The sequence below is a fragment of the Apteryx mantelli genome, chromosome 3, assembly GCF_036417845.1.
Source record: "Apteryx mantelli isolate bAptMan1 chromosome 3, bAptMan1.hap1, whole genome shotgun sequence".
NCBI classification, from domain to species: domain Eukaryota; kingdom Metazoa; phylum Chordata; class Aves; order Apterygiformes; family Apterygidae; genus Apteryx; species Apteryx mantelli.
In genome coordinates this window covers 18,391,793-18,405,920 of record NC_089980.1, presented here as the reverse complement: position 1 = coordinate 18,405,920, position 14,128 = coordinate 18,391,793, and the positions used below count along the sequence as shown (strand labels likewise).

The following is a 14,128-nucleotide window of genomic DNA, read 5'->3' as shown; positions in this document are numbered from 1 at the left end:
CCAGACTATTTTCTTAATTTCACTTTTTGATTGGCTTAGTTTCCTAACACTGAAGGAGCATTTAACTTGTGCAGCGATGATGAATGGTCAAGATGCTGCTTGGAAAGAGTTGGTGCAAAGCACTCATGAGGATTATTAACCTCATCTGTTTGCATACATAGTATCGAATTACAGGAGGGACAAGGAAGGATGATAGGCACAGGGATTTTTCTGATTTGGTAACTTCTTGGTATGGAATACATCTAAAAATGTCTTGAACCAAGCAGGTAGACTGGGTAAAGTCATCAACACATCAGGTTATAAGTATTTCTTTTTATATTAGGTAGCTACATGGTACTGTCGTGTCCAGGTATTTGCAGCGTTTGTTCTGCTGTAGTATGAAATGCTTCTGTGTTGTCCAAACCCGCTCACATCAACGTTACCTTGTTTAGAATGCAGGAGTCTGTAAAACAAGATGCTGCTGTAATCTTTGGGTACTAAAATTTTACACTCTTTTTGAAAAATATCTGTAATTGTGATTGAAGTATATGTGAACTTCACTTAAATCCATGAAGCATAAAATAGCTGAAATTGTAACTAGAGGAACATCAGCAATTTAAAATGCTTCAGAGGAACAAGATGTATTTTAAGTCTTTCCTCCTGATATGTTTTAATAATTCTAATTTCTAGAGACTAAAAAAAATAGAGATAATACCTGGAGATTCTAGAGCTAATGAACTTCCTACTGAGATGCAGTGCTTGATCTTAAACAGGCAGAATTTCACCCGTATCTGTGATTTTCTTGATGAAGTTCCATTGTTTGCATTGTTTTCGGAATGATCTCTGCTGCTAAAATTTGAAATTCATTTGCAAATTAAATGATGTCAGAATTCAGTATCTGACCTAAGATATCTGAAACTAAGAAATCAAGGCTGAAACATCCAGATATTTGGTGCTCTATAAATATCTGAAAGATGAAAAGGGAGCACAGACCAAAAGTTTTGGTAGCATTTTAAATATTATGTAACTTTTAATGCCATTCCACTTGTATGTATTATAAACACTGTTTTTCCTCACTTTGAAGAAACTTTTAAGCCAACTGCTTATACAAAGCAAGATATTAAACTCATTAAAATGCATGCCAATATAGTGTATAATTTCTTATTAAAGAGCCGGTCACTCTTAACATGCAGCTTTCTTTAGTAGAAACAGTTGAGTTGAAACTAATCAAAACAATCAGTTTTACACAGCTGACATTCTTACAGGTGTAACCAAATTTTTTAAATATTTACTCTTAGGCTGAGACCTTGTATGCCAATCTTAATCCAGTGTGTGTGGTTTTTTTGAGGTGCAGCTATAAAAGCTCCTGTGAAAAGGGTGGGGAGAGGACTTTGTTTTAGAAACAGACGTGTCCCATCATGTTGTTTTCACGTATCTTGAAATTTTAAACGATTCAGATGTTTACAGAAAACAGAGTCTGTAGCAAGTTGGTCTGTGGCTAATTATGGATATACTTGCCTCCAACCATTGCTGATTATCGTTTTGTACTCTAAGGTGTGGATCCAGAGTTGTATGAATTGACAACCTCAAAACTGGAAACTTCCAATACGAGCAACAGAGTGGCAGATGCATTTGCAAGACTCATGTCCACCGTGGAGAAGGCAAGCACATCCACAAGGTAAAGAATGTTTGTTGCTTGCTTTTAACACTAAGGATGGCTCAAAATGTGAGGAGGGAATGGGTGTGCCATTTTGGGTCACAAGTTCTTGGATGAAGAAAAGGTTTACGTTTAAGATGTAAATGAAAGTTGCAAATATGAAATTCACAGTACTGTTGTTCCTATTTCAAATTAACACCAAACTCTAAAATAAACTGGGAAACAGTTTGTGAGGTGACAGAAAAAAGGCAGCAGGATGCAAGCTTAAAAGCTAGAGCCAAGGGCTGAATTGGAAGAGACCTTCTGGAGAAAAAAAAACAAAACAAAAAAAACACCCTAAAACTGGTTTCTGAGAATGGAAGGATAAACTGAACTAAACTGAATGTAGTTCAAGCTCCTAGGACTTTGACAGAAGACCCTTTTAATTTCCTTTACTTAATTTATAGATATGGAAAGTTCCACAAGTAAAATGGTAAACTCTGACTTCTAAAAAGCAACGTTTGTCCCTTTGCATGTAGTTCTGGTGCCTGGCAAGACTTCAGTGAAACGTGAGGTTCACTTTTTTGTCATTACAAGCCATTTCATAAGGAATAAACATGGAGTTTCTGTAGTTGGTTTAGGGTGTCCTTTCTGCTTCATGGATCTCATGTGAAGTTCTTCTAGATGCATTTTTTTCTGTAGGTAGAGTATATATACAGGCTTCAGATGTCAAATGCCTGTTTAATGAGGCCAGAAGACTCTCTCCGTTTATAAGCTTGTATTCTTTTGGGTTTATTTTTTGAATTTGTATGTTTTAGCAGTAGGATCCCCGACTGTCTTAGCACGTAATTAATGGCTGCGCCCATTAAAGAATCAGAGTGACACAGTAGAACGTTCCATTGTTGAGGAATTGCCTGCCTATTTTATAGATGTTTATAAATATAGTTACTTTTCAAATAATGAACAGTAACATATTCGCACTCTGAGGAATTTATTCAACCCTCTAAAACTAAACAGATGTGTTTCTATGGAGCAAAGCACTTTAAAAAGAGGCATGGTTGAAGAGAATTGCAGAGTATGTGGTGATTTGTGATGACTGGGGATGCTAGGCTTTCTCAAAATAGCTAAAACTAGAATTCACAAGAGCTCTTTCAAAACATGTTCTTTCTTTGGGAAAACTATCTGGCTAGTTTTCCTGCAGTGCGAAACTTCAGAGTTAATACTGAATAAAAGAACGATTAACAGGCCATGAAATTTCAAATGAGAACCAGTAGAGGGAACTCCACACCTCAATGCAGATTTGATTTCTTGGCTTTTGCTTGGCTATTTTGCTATCCAGAGGGTGCCTGAAGCTTTACACTCTTTCTGAAAATGCACTAGTGAGAAAGTTTGACTTTCATTACTTAAAAAACATAGTTACAGTTGAAATTTTTTTAATATATTCTATGTCTAATTAAAAAGTAACCGCAAATTCACAGCAGACCATACAAAATCCAAATATATATTTATTATTTTCTTCACGTCCATTCATAGATTTGTACCTGCTGGTAGGCAGGTAGGCAGACCTTTGAGAAGTCTTAGCTTGTGTTTTATCTACAAATGAGCAAAGGAGTCTGCTTTGCTCAAAAGAATGTTCACCCTCGTTTTCCTGTATTTTTGTTTTTTCTGGCACCAAAGTTCTTCTCCCAATCTTGAGCCGATTGAATAGTGATACGAAGTTGTTCTAGTTCCTGTGCTATAGGAATATAGCAGGCTGTAGGGAGAGGCTGGGGACCTTAGACCTTAATTGTTGAGTTCAGATACACATAGCCTAGCTGTTTTAAAGCAGCCGTTTTCAGTGTTAAGTAAATTTTGGAAGTTTTCTGTTAACTCTGAATTTTAAAAATTCCAATTTTTTTTTCTCTTTTCCCATTTCATGCTCTCTGGGTGGGGGGGGAACAGTCTGTTTTTCCATTTTTCAAGGTAGAAACCTTCAGAGATATGAGGGGGCCTCAGCAGTATGCCAAATACTCTGCAGTGTGTTAGCTTTTTTTTTTTTGTAAACACAATTACATTTTTTCTTTTTATTCTTTTGTAATGAACTGGAGCCTTTAAAATAGAAGTGGCTGGATACAGCCAACTCATCAAAGATGGCATTCATGCGCCAGCCTGGAAATGCAGATTATTAGCCATCCCTGACAACTGATCAGGGCACGATGTAGCCAGTGGCTTCACACCACTCTGATAGCAACTTTAATTGCGTTAAGACTTTATTTGTCTGTAACTCATCTGAACTCAGGATCCTTGAGGGTGGAGTTTCAAGTGAAAATGTCATTGCTCAGCGGTGGGAGGCCATATGAAGAGTCCTATTTGTTTGAACTAGCTCCATCTTTTGCTCACAAACTGCTAACTGGCAGCTGGAAAGCAAATGTTGGGAGAGGAGGGGAAGAAAATTGATCAAATTTCCCAGCTTGGGTATGAAACCTTAAAGGTAGCAGTAAAGGTTAAGGTCAGCGATCCAGTACAGCGCTCCACTTGAGATTCTGCAGTCTTGCCTAATTCCGTAGAATTGGCAGAGATCAAAGTTTATCTGCTGTCTCTTTGAAGGAAAGCAGAGCGCTGATACATTTCCAAGAAATGGCTGAAAACCTGATTTAAACTGTAAATATTCCTTGTGGGCAGTGTTGGATGGAGCAGGCTAACTCTTAATTGCGGAGTGAATTTTTTTTTTTTTTTTTTTTTTTTTGAAGTGCATATCTATAATAACTCATTGCTTTTAGAGCCTGGGTTTTTTTGGTACTGTCCACAAAACTCTTTGCAAACATAGGATATCACTGAAGTCCTGAAAGATTGAGTGCTGCAGGAAAAGGTTGGAATGTAAACCAGAACAGTTGGGTATTGAGGCATTCCATATTTCTTGCTAAATTTTCTCCCAGCAACTTTCCTGCCTGTCAGTCTGGCTAATTTCTTGCAGCTTGGTGTACACGTACCTTTAAAAAGGAAAGTTCATGCCAACAGGTAGAGGGATTGGCATAACTGTTCTGGGAAAGATATTCCCTCTGTCTGGAGTGCCTTGGGAGGGAATGTAGCATAGCGTAAGAGAAGTGATGAATGGGGCAAAGTGTTCTGCAGGAGGCAGTTCCAAAACCTGAAGGAGGCAGGACCCTGTTTTGAGCCAGGACCAGGTCCTTGCACGCTTTAGAAATTAAAGGTATATTTCCAAAGCAGGTAAAAGTAGTACAGCTGCCACTCACAGTCTGCTCATTTGAGTGTCAGTTCTGTGAGCCAAGGTAGCTAGAAATTAAGACTGCATGAGCAGGAGAAGCTCTGCAATGGCCCCCCATGGACCAGGGTTTAGCAAGAGAAGCTCTTGACTGTGGGAACATCTTTAGTGAAATTGGTGACTGGAATTAATGCGGCTCATATGGTTATTTCTCTTGCTTCCATCAAAATGGTCCTCATCTCCACACACAGTTGTTAGGCAATTTGGTAGGTCTCAAGGGTAAAAACAGCTTGGAGCGATGATAACACTTTGTCTTTTAAGTTTAGAGACTAGTGAGCAATTCTTTAGGGTTGGCTTGGCGATATTTGCTACCAAAGGTGCTGACTGCTCTGTTATCCAGGAAGAACACATGCAGTGTCCAGTTTTATTTCTTCTGGAGAAACCTGTGCCTCTCCATAGAGGAATGGAGACATTAGCCAGTCCCATTCCCCTTTGTGCTGGGATGATTTCAAAAAGTTTTGAGCCTCATTACCAAGTGGTTGTATCCATAGCTGTAGCTTGGTCACAGCTAAATAATTTTTGCTCTATAAGCATATTAGCCTTTTCTCCATCAGATACTTTTTACAGAGCACATTAAGTAGATAGATTATTGGACAGGGCCTCCAAGCTAGGAAGGGAGCATCTGACTGTGCTCACTGGCGTGCACATTCTGCGGTGGTGTTGCAGACGCTAGCTAGTACAGCAAGAGCCGGAGCATCATCCTGTGATAAAGGTCCTCTGTACGCCCACTGAACGAAATGCAGCGCTGTCTCTGGGTCCCAGCAGTGCCGTTCCTTAGCATGACACAGTTGAGCAGAGGAGGAAGAGGCGTATAAATAGCAAGGAGTGTGTGAGCTCCATCTTGGTGCCTGGTGACAATTGCAGGAACTCCTTTTAATGCAGATCTCCGAATCAGCCCTCTTCCTTTGGCTTCCTCTGTCAAACGCTCCTTTGTTAGCTGTGCCTGCAAGTCCTTGATCGCCAGGAGTTTGTACCTTTAAGAGGCTTGTGGTAAGCGATTACTAATAGTGGCACCAGATACTGATAACAGAGTGGTGGGTGACAACCGCATTTCAACAGCTCAGAGATAGTCCTCTTCGAGTGCAAACAGAGCTGCCTGTGAAGTTGTTAGGCAAGGAGGCACATATTGGCTCTCTGCTTCTTTCTTCAGTAAATCCAGCACACAGCTTTGTTTATCCTCCAGAATTTGGTAATCTGCCTATTCAGTGGCTCATGAAATTCCACTGCAGCAGCGAAAAGAAAATACTGCTATTCTCATGAAGGAAGGTCAGATTTAGTATCTAGACTGCCTCATCTAGAGATCTTTCATCAAGTGGAGATTCCAAGTAGCAAACAAAAGCGATAGTTCAGTGTCAACACGATGATCGGTGATGTCAAGGATGAGTTTGAATCCGGGTTGTGGGTTTTCTTGTTTTTTTTTTCTTCTCCTCTCTTTCTTTCTTTCTTTCCCCCTAGCCAGGAAATTCTGAGACTGCTGCTGAAGCAAAACACATAGCCCCTTGCTTTTTCCTGATTTCTGGTCAGCTAAGAGAGCAATCCTGGTGGGTGCTGACAAAAAGACATGAGTACATGCTGCTGTACATGATCAGTGTGGTGATTGCCCTGTCATGGGCTCAATTTAAAGCCTGTAACTAAGACAAAAAATAGGAAATTTCTGAAATGTTCTAGAATGAGGTAGTTTATGTGGTTGAAGCCTTTTGTCTCTGCTTTTTGCCCCAAAGAAGGGGGAGCTTATTTAGCTAGAATTTTTAATGTCATTGCAGAGGGTAGTAAATGCCTTTTTGGAACTGGAATAATTGGTGGAATATTCAGTTTTCCTAGTAATAGCCAGTGTTCTTCAAGATAAGCTATGAGCATGAAAAGTATGGGTGTTTGGTCTTTCGTAACAGCCTGTGCCAGACTTCATTTTATTTAAGAAATATGAGTTTCTTGTGTAGTAGTGCAAACCAAGGGACATGGGATTCAGACATCTTTATTCATTTGTGTTCAGTAATTGCTGTAAAGGGTGCAAAAGGAAAAGTAAACAGTGATTCCCAAACTGGTGAGTGTTTCGTTTTGGCCCCACATACTACTGCACTTCCAAGCAAACAGCTACAAGTTGTGAGCCACTTTTTGCTGATGATGAGACCTGGGGGAAAAAAGGGTTTGTGGATCATGGTGTAGAGCAGTATGGTGTATAATCTAAGTAAGGCTGTGGCAGAAATACAATGCAGGTACCTTCCCTTTTATTTTAAAGGTATTAAATTAGGCACTTCTTAATGTCCTTTCAAGGTGTTCCATGCTATATTGAAAGACTATAAAGGTCTTGAAGAGGGTAAAACAACAGAAGTATTAGTTCTAAAATACTCAAGTGAGTAGTCCCAGAAAGGTACATTGGAACGGGCAAAAAAAAAAAAAAAAAAAGAGTAGGAAATCATTTTTCCCTCATAGCAACAATATTCAGGAACAGTTTGCTGATTTTCCGTGTTAACATTTTGTGGGTAGGCAGGTAGGTACTATAACATTTGAGTAGCTTCAAATAGCTTACACAGAAGTGCCTGCCAATGGGAGACAAACTCGCAGAACCTTGCTTCCATCAGTGATTCTTTCAGTGATCCAAAGGAAATCAGGTACTGGATTAATGCACTTTTTTTCTTTTCTTCTCAACAGGAAGCCTAAAAAGGAAGAACATCTTAGTGAAGAGGCTGCCAAGGTGATTTCTAGCCTTCCTGACTTAACTTTCATGCATGCCAAGGTGTTGATGTTCCCAGCCACATTAACACCTTCAACAAGCTGCCAAGAAAAGGTAGACTAAAGTGATGTGAATTGGACATTTTCTATTGATTTTTTTTCTTCCCTCTGTGGGTCATAAAAAGCAATCTTGCTTTAATAAAATTCAAGTTCAGATGATTTGTTGGTAAGCAGCACTAGAAAGGTATACATAGTAATGTATATTTATTTACATACTGGAGTCCTAAATTTATATTAGAGAAAAATGTAAATAATTGGGGGTGAATCTTTTTGAAGATCTATTCTTTTTGTTGTGCTGGGGTGTATACATTTATGTCTTTGTGAAATACACTGGTGGTGTCCTTCTTACAAAACTTTAAAAAGTTAAAAAAAAAAAAAATCCTAGAAACACATAATGAAAACTTCAATCTTCACGGTCTGTGAAGTCCCCTTTAAAGGTTTTCAGATTGCATTGAGCATCTTTCTTTCTTTCTTGCATATATTAAAACACTTGTTGCTGAAAAAAACAAAAGGTTACATTGTTCCTTTGTGGATTTTCAGTTGTTTCTTTAAAACCCAATAATTTCTTTTCTGTTCTAGCTACCTTAAGGTGTGTTTTTCTTTTTTTCCTTCTCCTCCTCCTTCCCTTCTCTCCCCCTCCAGTTGGTGGGTTGGCTGATCAGTTTTTATGTTCTTAAACTTCAACAGTATGGCTCTGTCACAATATAGCCTTTTGAAAGGTATGTTGTCAGTAACCTCTCGTTCCGGTTATGGATCACTGTCTAAACACTTGATTTCTGGGGTCGTTAGAAGGTTGTCTGCATTCAATCAGTTTGATTTGGGAAAGAAGGACCAAAACTATATGAATGTCTTACAATGAAATTTACCTGTTAATTTTTGTTTTGTTGTACCACTATTCCTATGTTTGATTTTGCACAGTGTAAAATGACATAATCATAGATTGCTATGGTTTTAGGCTGTATATACAGTAAAAACTATGGGTTGTAAATGTTTGGGGAAATTCCTATGGAAAAAAGAGAGCTATGTAGAAGAACCTCTAAAAAGGTCAATGTGCATGCCCAAGGTCTTTTGAGATTTAAGTGTGTAAATTTCCTTTTAGCTTACACAAAATAAAATAATTTAAAAGATATATATATATGCATATAGTCTGCTATCTTTTTATAGAGAATGTATACGTAAGTCTTGTTACTGTTGACAGTAAAACTGATGCACTGTATTAACAGCAGAACCTTCTGATTTATGTTGCACAGTCCCACAAAACACAGCTATCTGGGTCCTGCACAAGGAGGAGCCAGACTTCTCTTCAGTTGTCCCGTCTCTTTGAATGTGTTATGATGTAGTCTTTTATTTCTGCCTCTGGCTTGCCTTCTGGGTTGTAGGGCCCTATGGCTCAAGACACATTGGTATTTTGGGTTAGTGGCTTCTTCAAAGTAATTGGCAATACTGAACTGTTTAAAAAAAAAAAAAATCAGGTTGAAGTGAGAAAGGATAACTGGTTTTGCCTACTTCCCAGTTAGAACTAAAAATGTTAATGTAACATACACTTAAATTTCCTAGTATGTTAGTTTGCACTGTAGCTCTTCCAGCAACATCTCTTCAGAGGATATGGGTGGACTGTGTGCAGAGTAGACTGTCTGCAGGTAAGGCATGCTCCGAGTGCTGATGTTTCTTCAGGGTGCTTTGCATGAGCGTAGACTCTCCATGTCTAACCTTAACTGTGTGCACAGCTACTTAAGTGTTCAGTAGTCACCGCCAGTTCATCAGGTAAGACCTAGTTCTGACAAATTTCCAATGCATTCTTTACCTCTTCTTTGAATTCTTTGTAGTCTGTCAGCACTTGGGTCAGCAAAGTTAGAGTTTGAGTTCAGTATCTTTAGCTGATAAGGTGAAATGTTGTCCTAAGCGATCCTCTTGAAATATGCTTGAGATTAGTGCTGTTGTTCCATCTTGGTGAACACAGGAGTTTCAGTGAGCGGTGGCTATTCAGAATTTAAAGAGCAGCTCCCACTGTTGTGATAAAGTTAGTCTGTAAAGCCTAAACTGCTTTCTTTGCTTTCTGATTAGTGCTGCAGCATACAGTGCTGTGGTATAAAACCACACCCTTTTGTAGTTGAAAGGGCTTATGCAAAAGCCATCTGCTTTACCATATATCCCTCCAAAACTTACATTTGCTTCTTCTGCAAACTTTTCATTACAGCACTGTCTTCATGCCTGTTTCACCTCAAAATTAGCTTCAGTAATCTCACAGGTTTAGCGTAATATTTTCCCATGCAGCTTATACGTCATTCAGTTCTGGTAGTAGGCTGCTGTAGGTGAAAATCAGTCCTTTTGTTTTCAGAGCTGTAGTGTGTCCCTCGGAGGCAGAATAGTGGTATAGTCGCCACAGAGAGCTGTAGCCATTGTTTCAAGGAGAATATGTTCGGGAGCTGACTCATGATCCTTGTCTGGCAGCAAGTGGACTAAAGTAGTGAGGAGAGGTGGGGGTGGAAGTGCCAGCTGCAAGTTGATCTTTAGTCTCCTCACAATTGCCTCTAGAGGCAGCTGCCCATTTGTCTTCCAAGTCTCCAAGTGCAGTACTCATGGCTCAGCGTACACGGGGGAGGGCAGAGAAGTGGTGGGGGGGAAAAGGAGATTTCTATTGTGGCTGATGCCACAATTCTCGTCAATTGTGGGATGGACAGACGGGCTCTTCTGCCTCTCTCCTGTCTTGTAAAGGCAGCTTTGTTCTTACGCAGCAGGTTTTGTCCAACAGGTCTGGCTACTTAGGGATGTCTTTCTGTGCTGTTCCGATTGACACACCATCTCCTATCTAATTTAATCTTGCCAGTAGGTTTATGGGCAGGATAGTAACTGATACTTTCTGCACATACATGTTGCTATGCACTGTCATCAGACATGTCAATGTGTATCACGTTCACTTGAGAGACAGTGTCATTTAATGGTTGAGGTGCTTATGTGCACATCCAACAGAAGCTGCAAAGGGCTCTTAGTTAGGATGCAACTGTCAGAGCTGGAATGCGGCCATAAAACAACGTCCAAGGTTCCCGCTGTGAAGAGTGCTGCAGGACCGTGAATAACGGCTAAAAGAGCTGGGCTCTGCTTGTGTTATCCAAAAGACTGCACTCTGACACTCAGTGGTTCAGTACTGACTTACAGGGAGCATTACCACCTGCTGCAGGTGTTGTAAGTGCTGTACTTCCTGTAGCACTTGAAACTCCTTTAAGACCTCCTCAGAATATCGTTAGCTTGACAGATTCGTTTTGAGATCCCAAAATAAAGCTTACAAATAGCATATATAGAAGCCCTCAAGTGCAGTATGTACTGAATTTATAAAATGTGCTGAAGTTAACCCTTCATCACACAGGACTGTTGTACATAATTTTACCAAGTAATGAAATTACTGTGTGGGTTTTTTTGGTGGTTGTTTGACTAGGACTACTGCATTCCAGCTGGCCTATCTAGAAGCCTTCATACAATGTGAAAGACTTCTCTTGGTATGTGCAAGGTGGATCAGCTTTGGCCCAGTCCCTAACCTCTAAGTGGACCTATTTTGTGCCAGTCCTGTACCTCCTTATCTGTAGAGATCATTATCTTTCAAATTTCAGAGCATTCTGAAAATACAGGATAACTGCAAATTACAATACACTCAAAGTTCAGTTGAATATAACTTATAAAAGCATACGGCATCTAATAGTTGCATAGCACCCTCTAGGAGTGTCTGCTACAGAACCAGAGAAGTTTTCATAATCTAGTATCTGTTCCTTCATGTTCCTTAGGTGAACCTGGAACGTGAAAGGAGAAAGGGAGAAACTGGTTCATTCAAATCCAGAGCCCTAAAAACAGGGTGAGGAGGAGCTGAAAGAAAATATAAGACAAGACTCGGAGAAATCTCTGCATAGGGCAGATAAGAAGATGGAGCAGGACCTGGAGCGTAGGTAGCTGGATAGCTATAGAAAGAGCTGGTGATAGAGTAAAGGTGGACGCAAGGCATGAGAAGCAGGGCATTTGAAGAGAAGATAAAGCCTGGATAGATTGCAGGTGCACAGACTGTGCCCACTGGCTGCTTTTCTCCAAAATCTGTAACTAAGCTTCAGAGACCCAAGTCTCGGTATTACTATACTGTAGAGAAAATGTGTCAAACCCATTGAGTGCGTATAAGTTGCATGTATCACAACAGCCTGATACTGCTATCAGTTATTTTTTGTAGAGAGCTGGAGTTGTTGAGACCTAAGGATTTATGCATCCAGCTCCCAATGCATATACTATCATTGATACAAGTCCAGATGTTAGAAGACCTTTTTTTAAAGTAATTTTTAAATAAGAAAGCACATTACAAATCTGCACTGTAGGTGTAAAATCACATTGTCAAAAACTAAGCTCAGCTGCTGTGTTTTGGAACTGCATGACCTTATGTGCTGTCATGCATCTGCATGTGACAATCTTTACTTATTTACCGTACTGTCTTCACCAGGTTCTTGTCCAATGCCCTGCACAAATTTATTCTGTGCTTGAATCAGCATAGTGTAGTGAAGCTCTTCTCTGCAGGGCCCCCACTTCATTTAGCTTAAGAGAAAAAGATGGCTTTATGTGCAAACTACAAAGAAGTCCCAGTGAAGTAGTGATTCTCTCCTGGCTTGAAGTCGCTGGCCGTGGCAGGGATTTTTGCTGGAGGTCATTTGTGCCACTTGTGCCCAGCAGGAGTTGCCTGATATGGATTTGCAGAAATGCTAATTGTTCATGAATGTAGCTTAAGTAATTTGGAGCTTTTCTCCTTTTATATACAATAAGGGCTCTGCAAAATTGGAGGTTAGGCACACATGCCAAGCACTCAAAACTACTGGAGCTCTTGTTTTAACCTTGTCATCTTGTTCTTAAACTTGTAAGATACTTTGTTATCCCTGCATTACAGCAGGGTTGCGGAGATCAGCTCTGTTTGATATGCCATGCTCATCTTTGTAGTTTGTCAGCAATGTCTGGGAAGTGTGCCACTGATACAGGTGCCACAAACATCTAAAGGGCATAGGAGAATGCTCACGGTCTTCTGTCTGGATTTGCTATGTGATCACCAAAAAGGCGTTAAATTCCTAGTTTAGGTGCGCTGAATCTTCCTCCGTGGATCCATTGATTTTCTTGGGATCCTACTCACATAACATTAGAGCAAATACCCAGTAGAGGTTCCTAATACTATACTCAATGTAGAAACTGGGTTGGATGCCTTAAATAAGGCTTAGGACTACACATTGAATGTGAAGGGGCAAAAAAGTACTTCTTATTCAACTGAAAGAGGCCATGGTCCTGTGAAAAACAAAATAATGAGAATGTGTAACTAAGGACTGCACTGTAAATCAAGGGGAAGTCAAATTAAGGTGCCATAGATATTTTTGAATGTTTGGCTAAGTGAACTTAATGATCCATATTTGCATGGTTAACTCCAGGTCTAGCAAGCAAATCCCCATGGAATACAAGTAGATTTCCTACTGGGATTGTTGTCATTGTGCGAGCCTTGCCTCCCATATTTAAAGCAATGGAATTATTAAATGGGGAAGGAGGGGAAATAGAGGGGCAGTTTCAGCCCAGCTCAGCAGCCTTGTTTGTTCTTTTGTCTCTGCTTTTCCAATGAAATGTGTCTCAATTGTTTTTAAATCTTTAAGCGATAAAACACTTGGTGTTTGTTTCCTTCAGACAGCAAAGGACTGCATTGAGCACAGCTACTGAAGCCAGATGTGGTTTTCAAGACAGCCTTAGCCTTATAAAGGCAGGAAGTGTTGTCTCGCCTGAGCTGGTCTTCAGACCAGCAGTTGGAAGGTATTACACAAGGGGAGAAAAGCAAGTTCCTTGGGTCAGACCTTAATCTGACTGACCTTCAGCTGCTCAGGAGAATGCCTTGTAGGGAAAGGAGGTGTCAAGCAACAGTGGGTATTTGTGGCCTTGTGCCATAATGCAAAGAGCGCTGCAAATTTTGCTGTGATACAAACCCTAAAGAGCAGTGAGGTGTTCAGCTGCTTCCTAATGAGTCACGCTGCCAGACCTGGCCTAGATCTGCTGAGTGGTAAACCTTTTGGGCTCCTATGTTATATATCTTGGGGTGCACAGTCCCCCAAACCACTTCTGGTGGCGTTGTCATGGCACCTTGTGCCTCTCTGAGGAATTTACCTATGCTGGAGTCCAGCTCTGGTAGTAAAAGAAACAGGTAAATTGGTTCCTCCAGTGCTAGTCCAAACTCAGTCCACTGTTAGCAACTGCAAGCAACTCTTCAGATGAGGTCTAGAGCCTATGGGTTTTTTTCAATTAGGATATATGCTGTGATTCCCTGTCCTGCTTTCCTTCTGCTTCACCCCAGGTCTTCCCTTTCCTCCAGGTGAGGAGAGAGGAGGGGATATCACAGATCTGAAATCCCCATTACTTCCTGCCCCAGTGGTTCCCCTTCTTAGCTGATTCCCATTTAGCAGTGATACCCTTCCTGTCTGGACTACACTAGCCATATTAACCCTTTCCTCTGCCAGAGAACGGAAAGACTAAAG

General features: G+C 40.4%; 1 protein-coding gene across 4 annotated transcripts in view; it reads left to right on the top strand.

The window, feature by feature from the left end:
• The window catches only part of AFTPH (aftiphilin), a 48,600-nt gene extending 39,864 nt beyond the window's left edge, over nt 1–8,736 (top strand). For all 4 annotated transcript variants that reach the window (XM_067292789.1, XM_067292788.1, XM_067292787.1 and 1 more), the window contains 2 exons: nt 1,534–1,657; nt 7,527–8,736. In XM_067292789.1, coding sequence (XP_067148890.1) covers nt 1,534–1,657; nt 7,527–7,671 — 269 coding nt within the window. In that variant the 3' untranslated portion in view covers nt 7,672–8,736. The remainder of the gene's footprint in view (nt 1–1,533; nt 1,658–7,526) is intronic.
• Nucleotides 8,737–14,128: the final 5,392 nt, after the last annotated feature.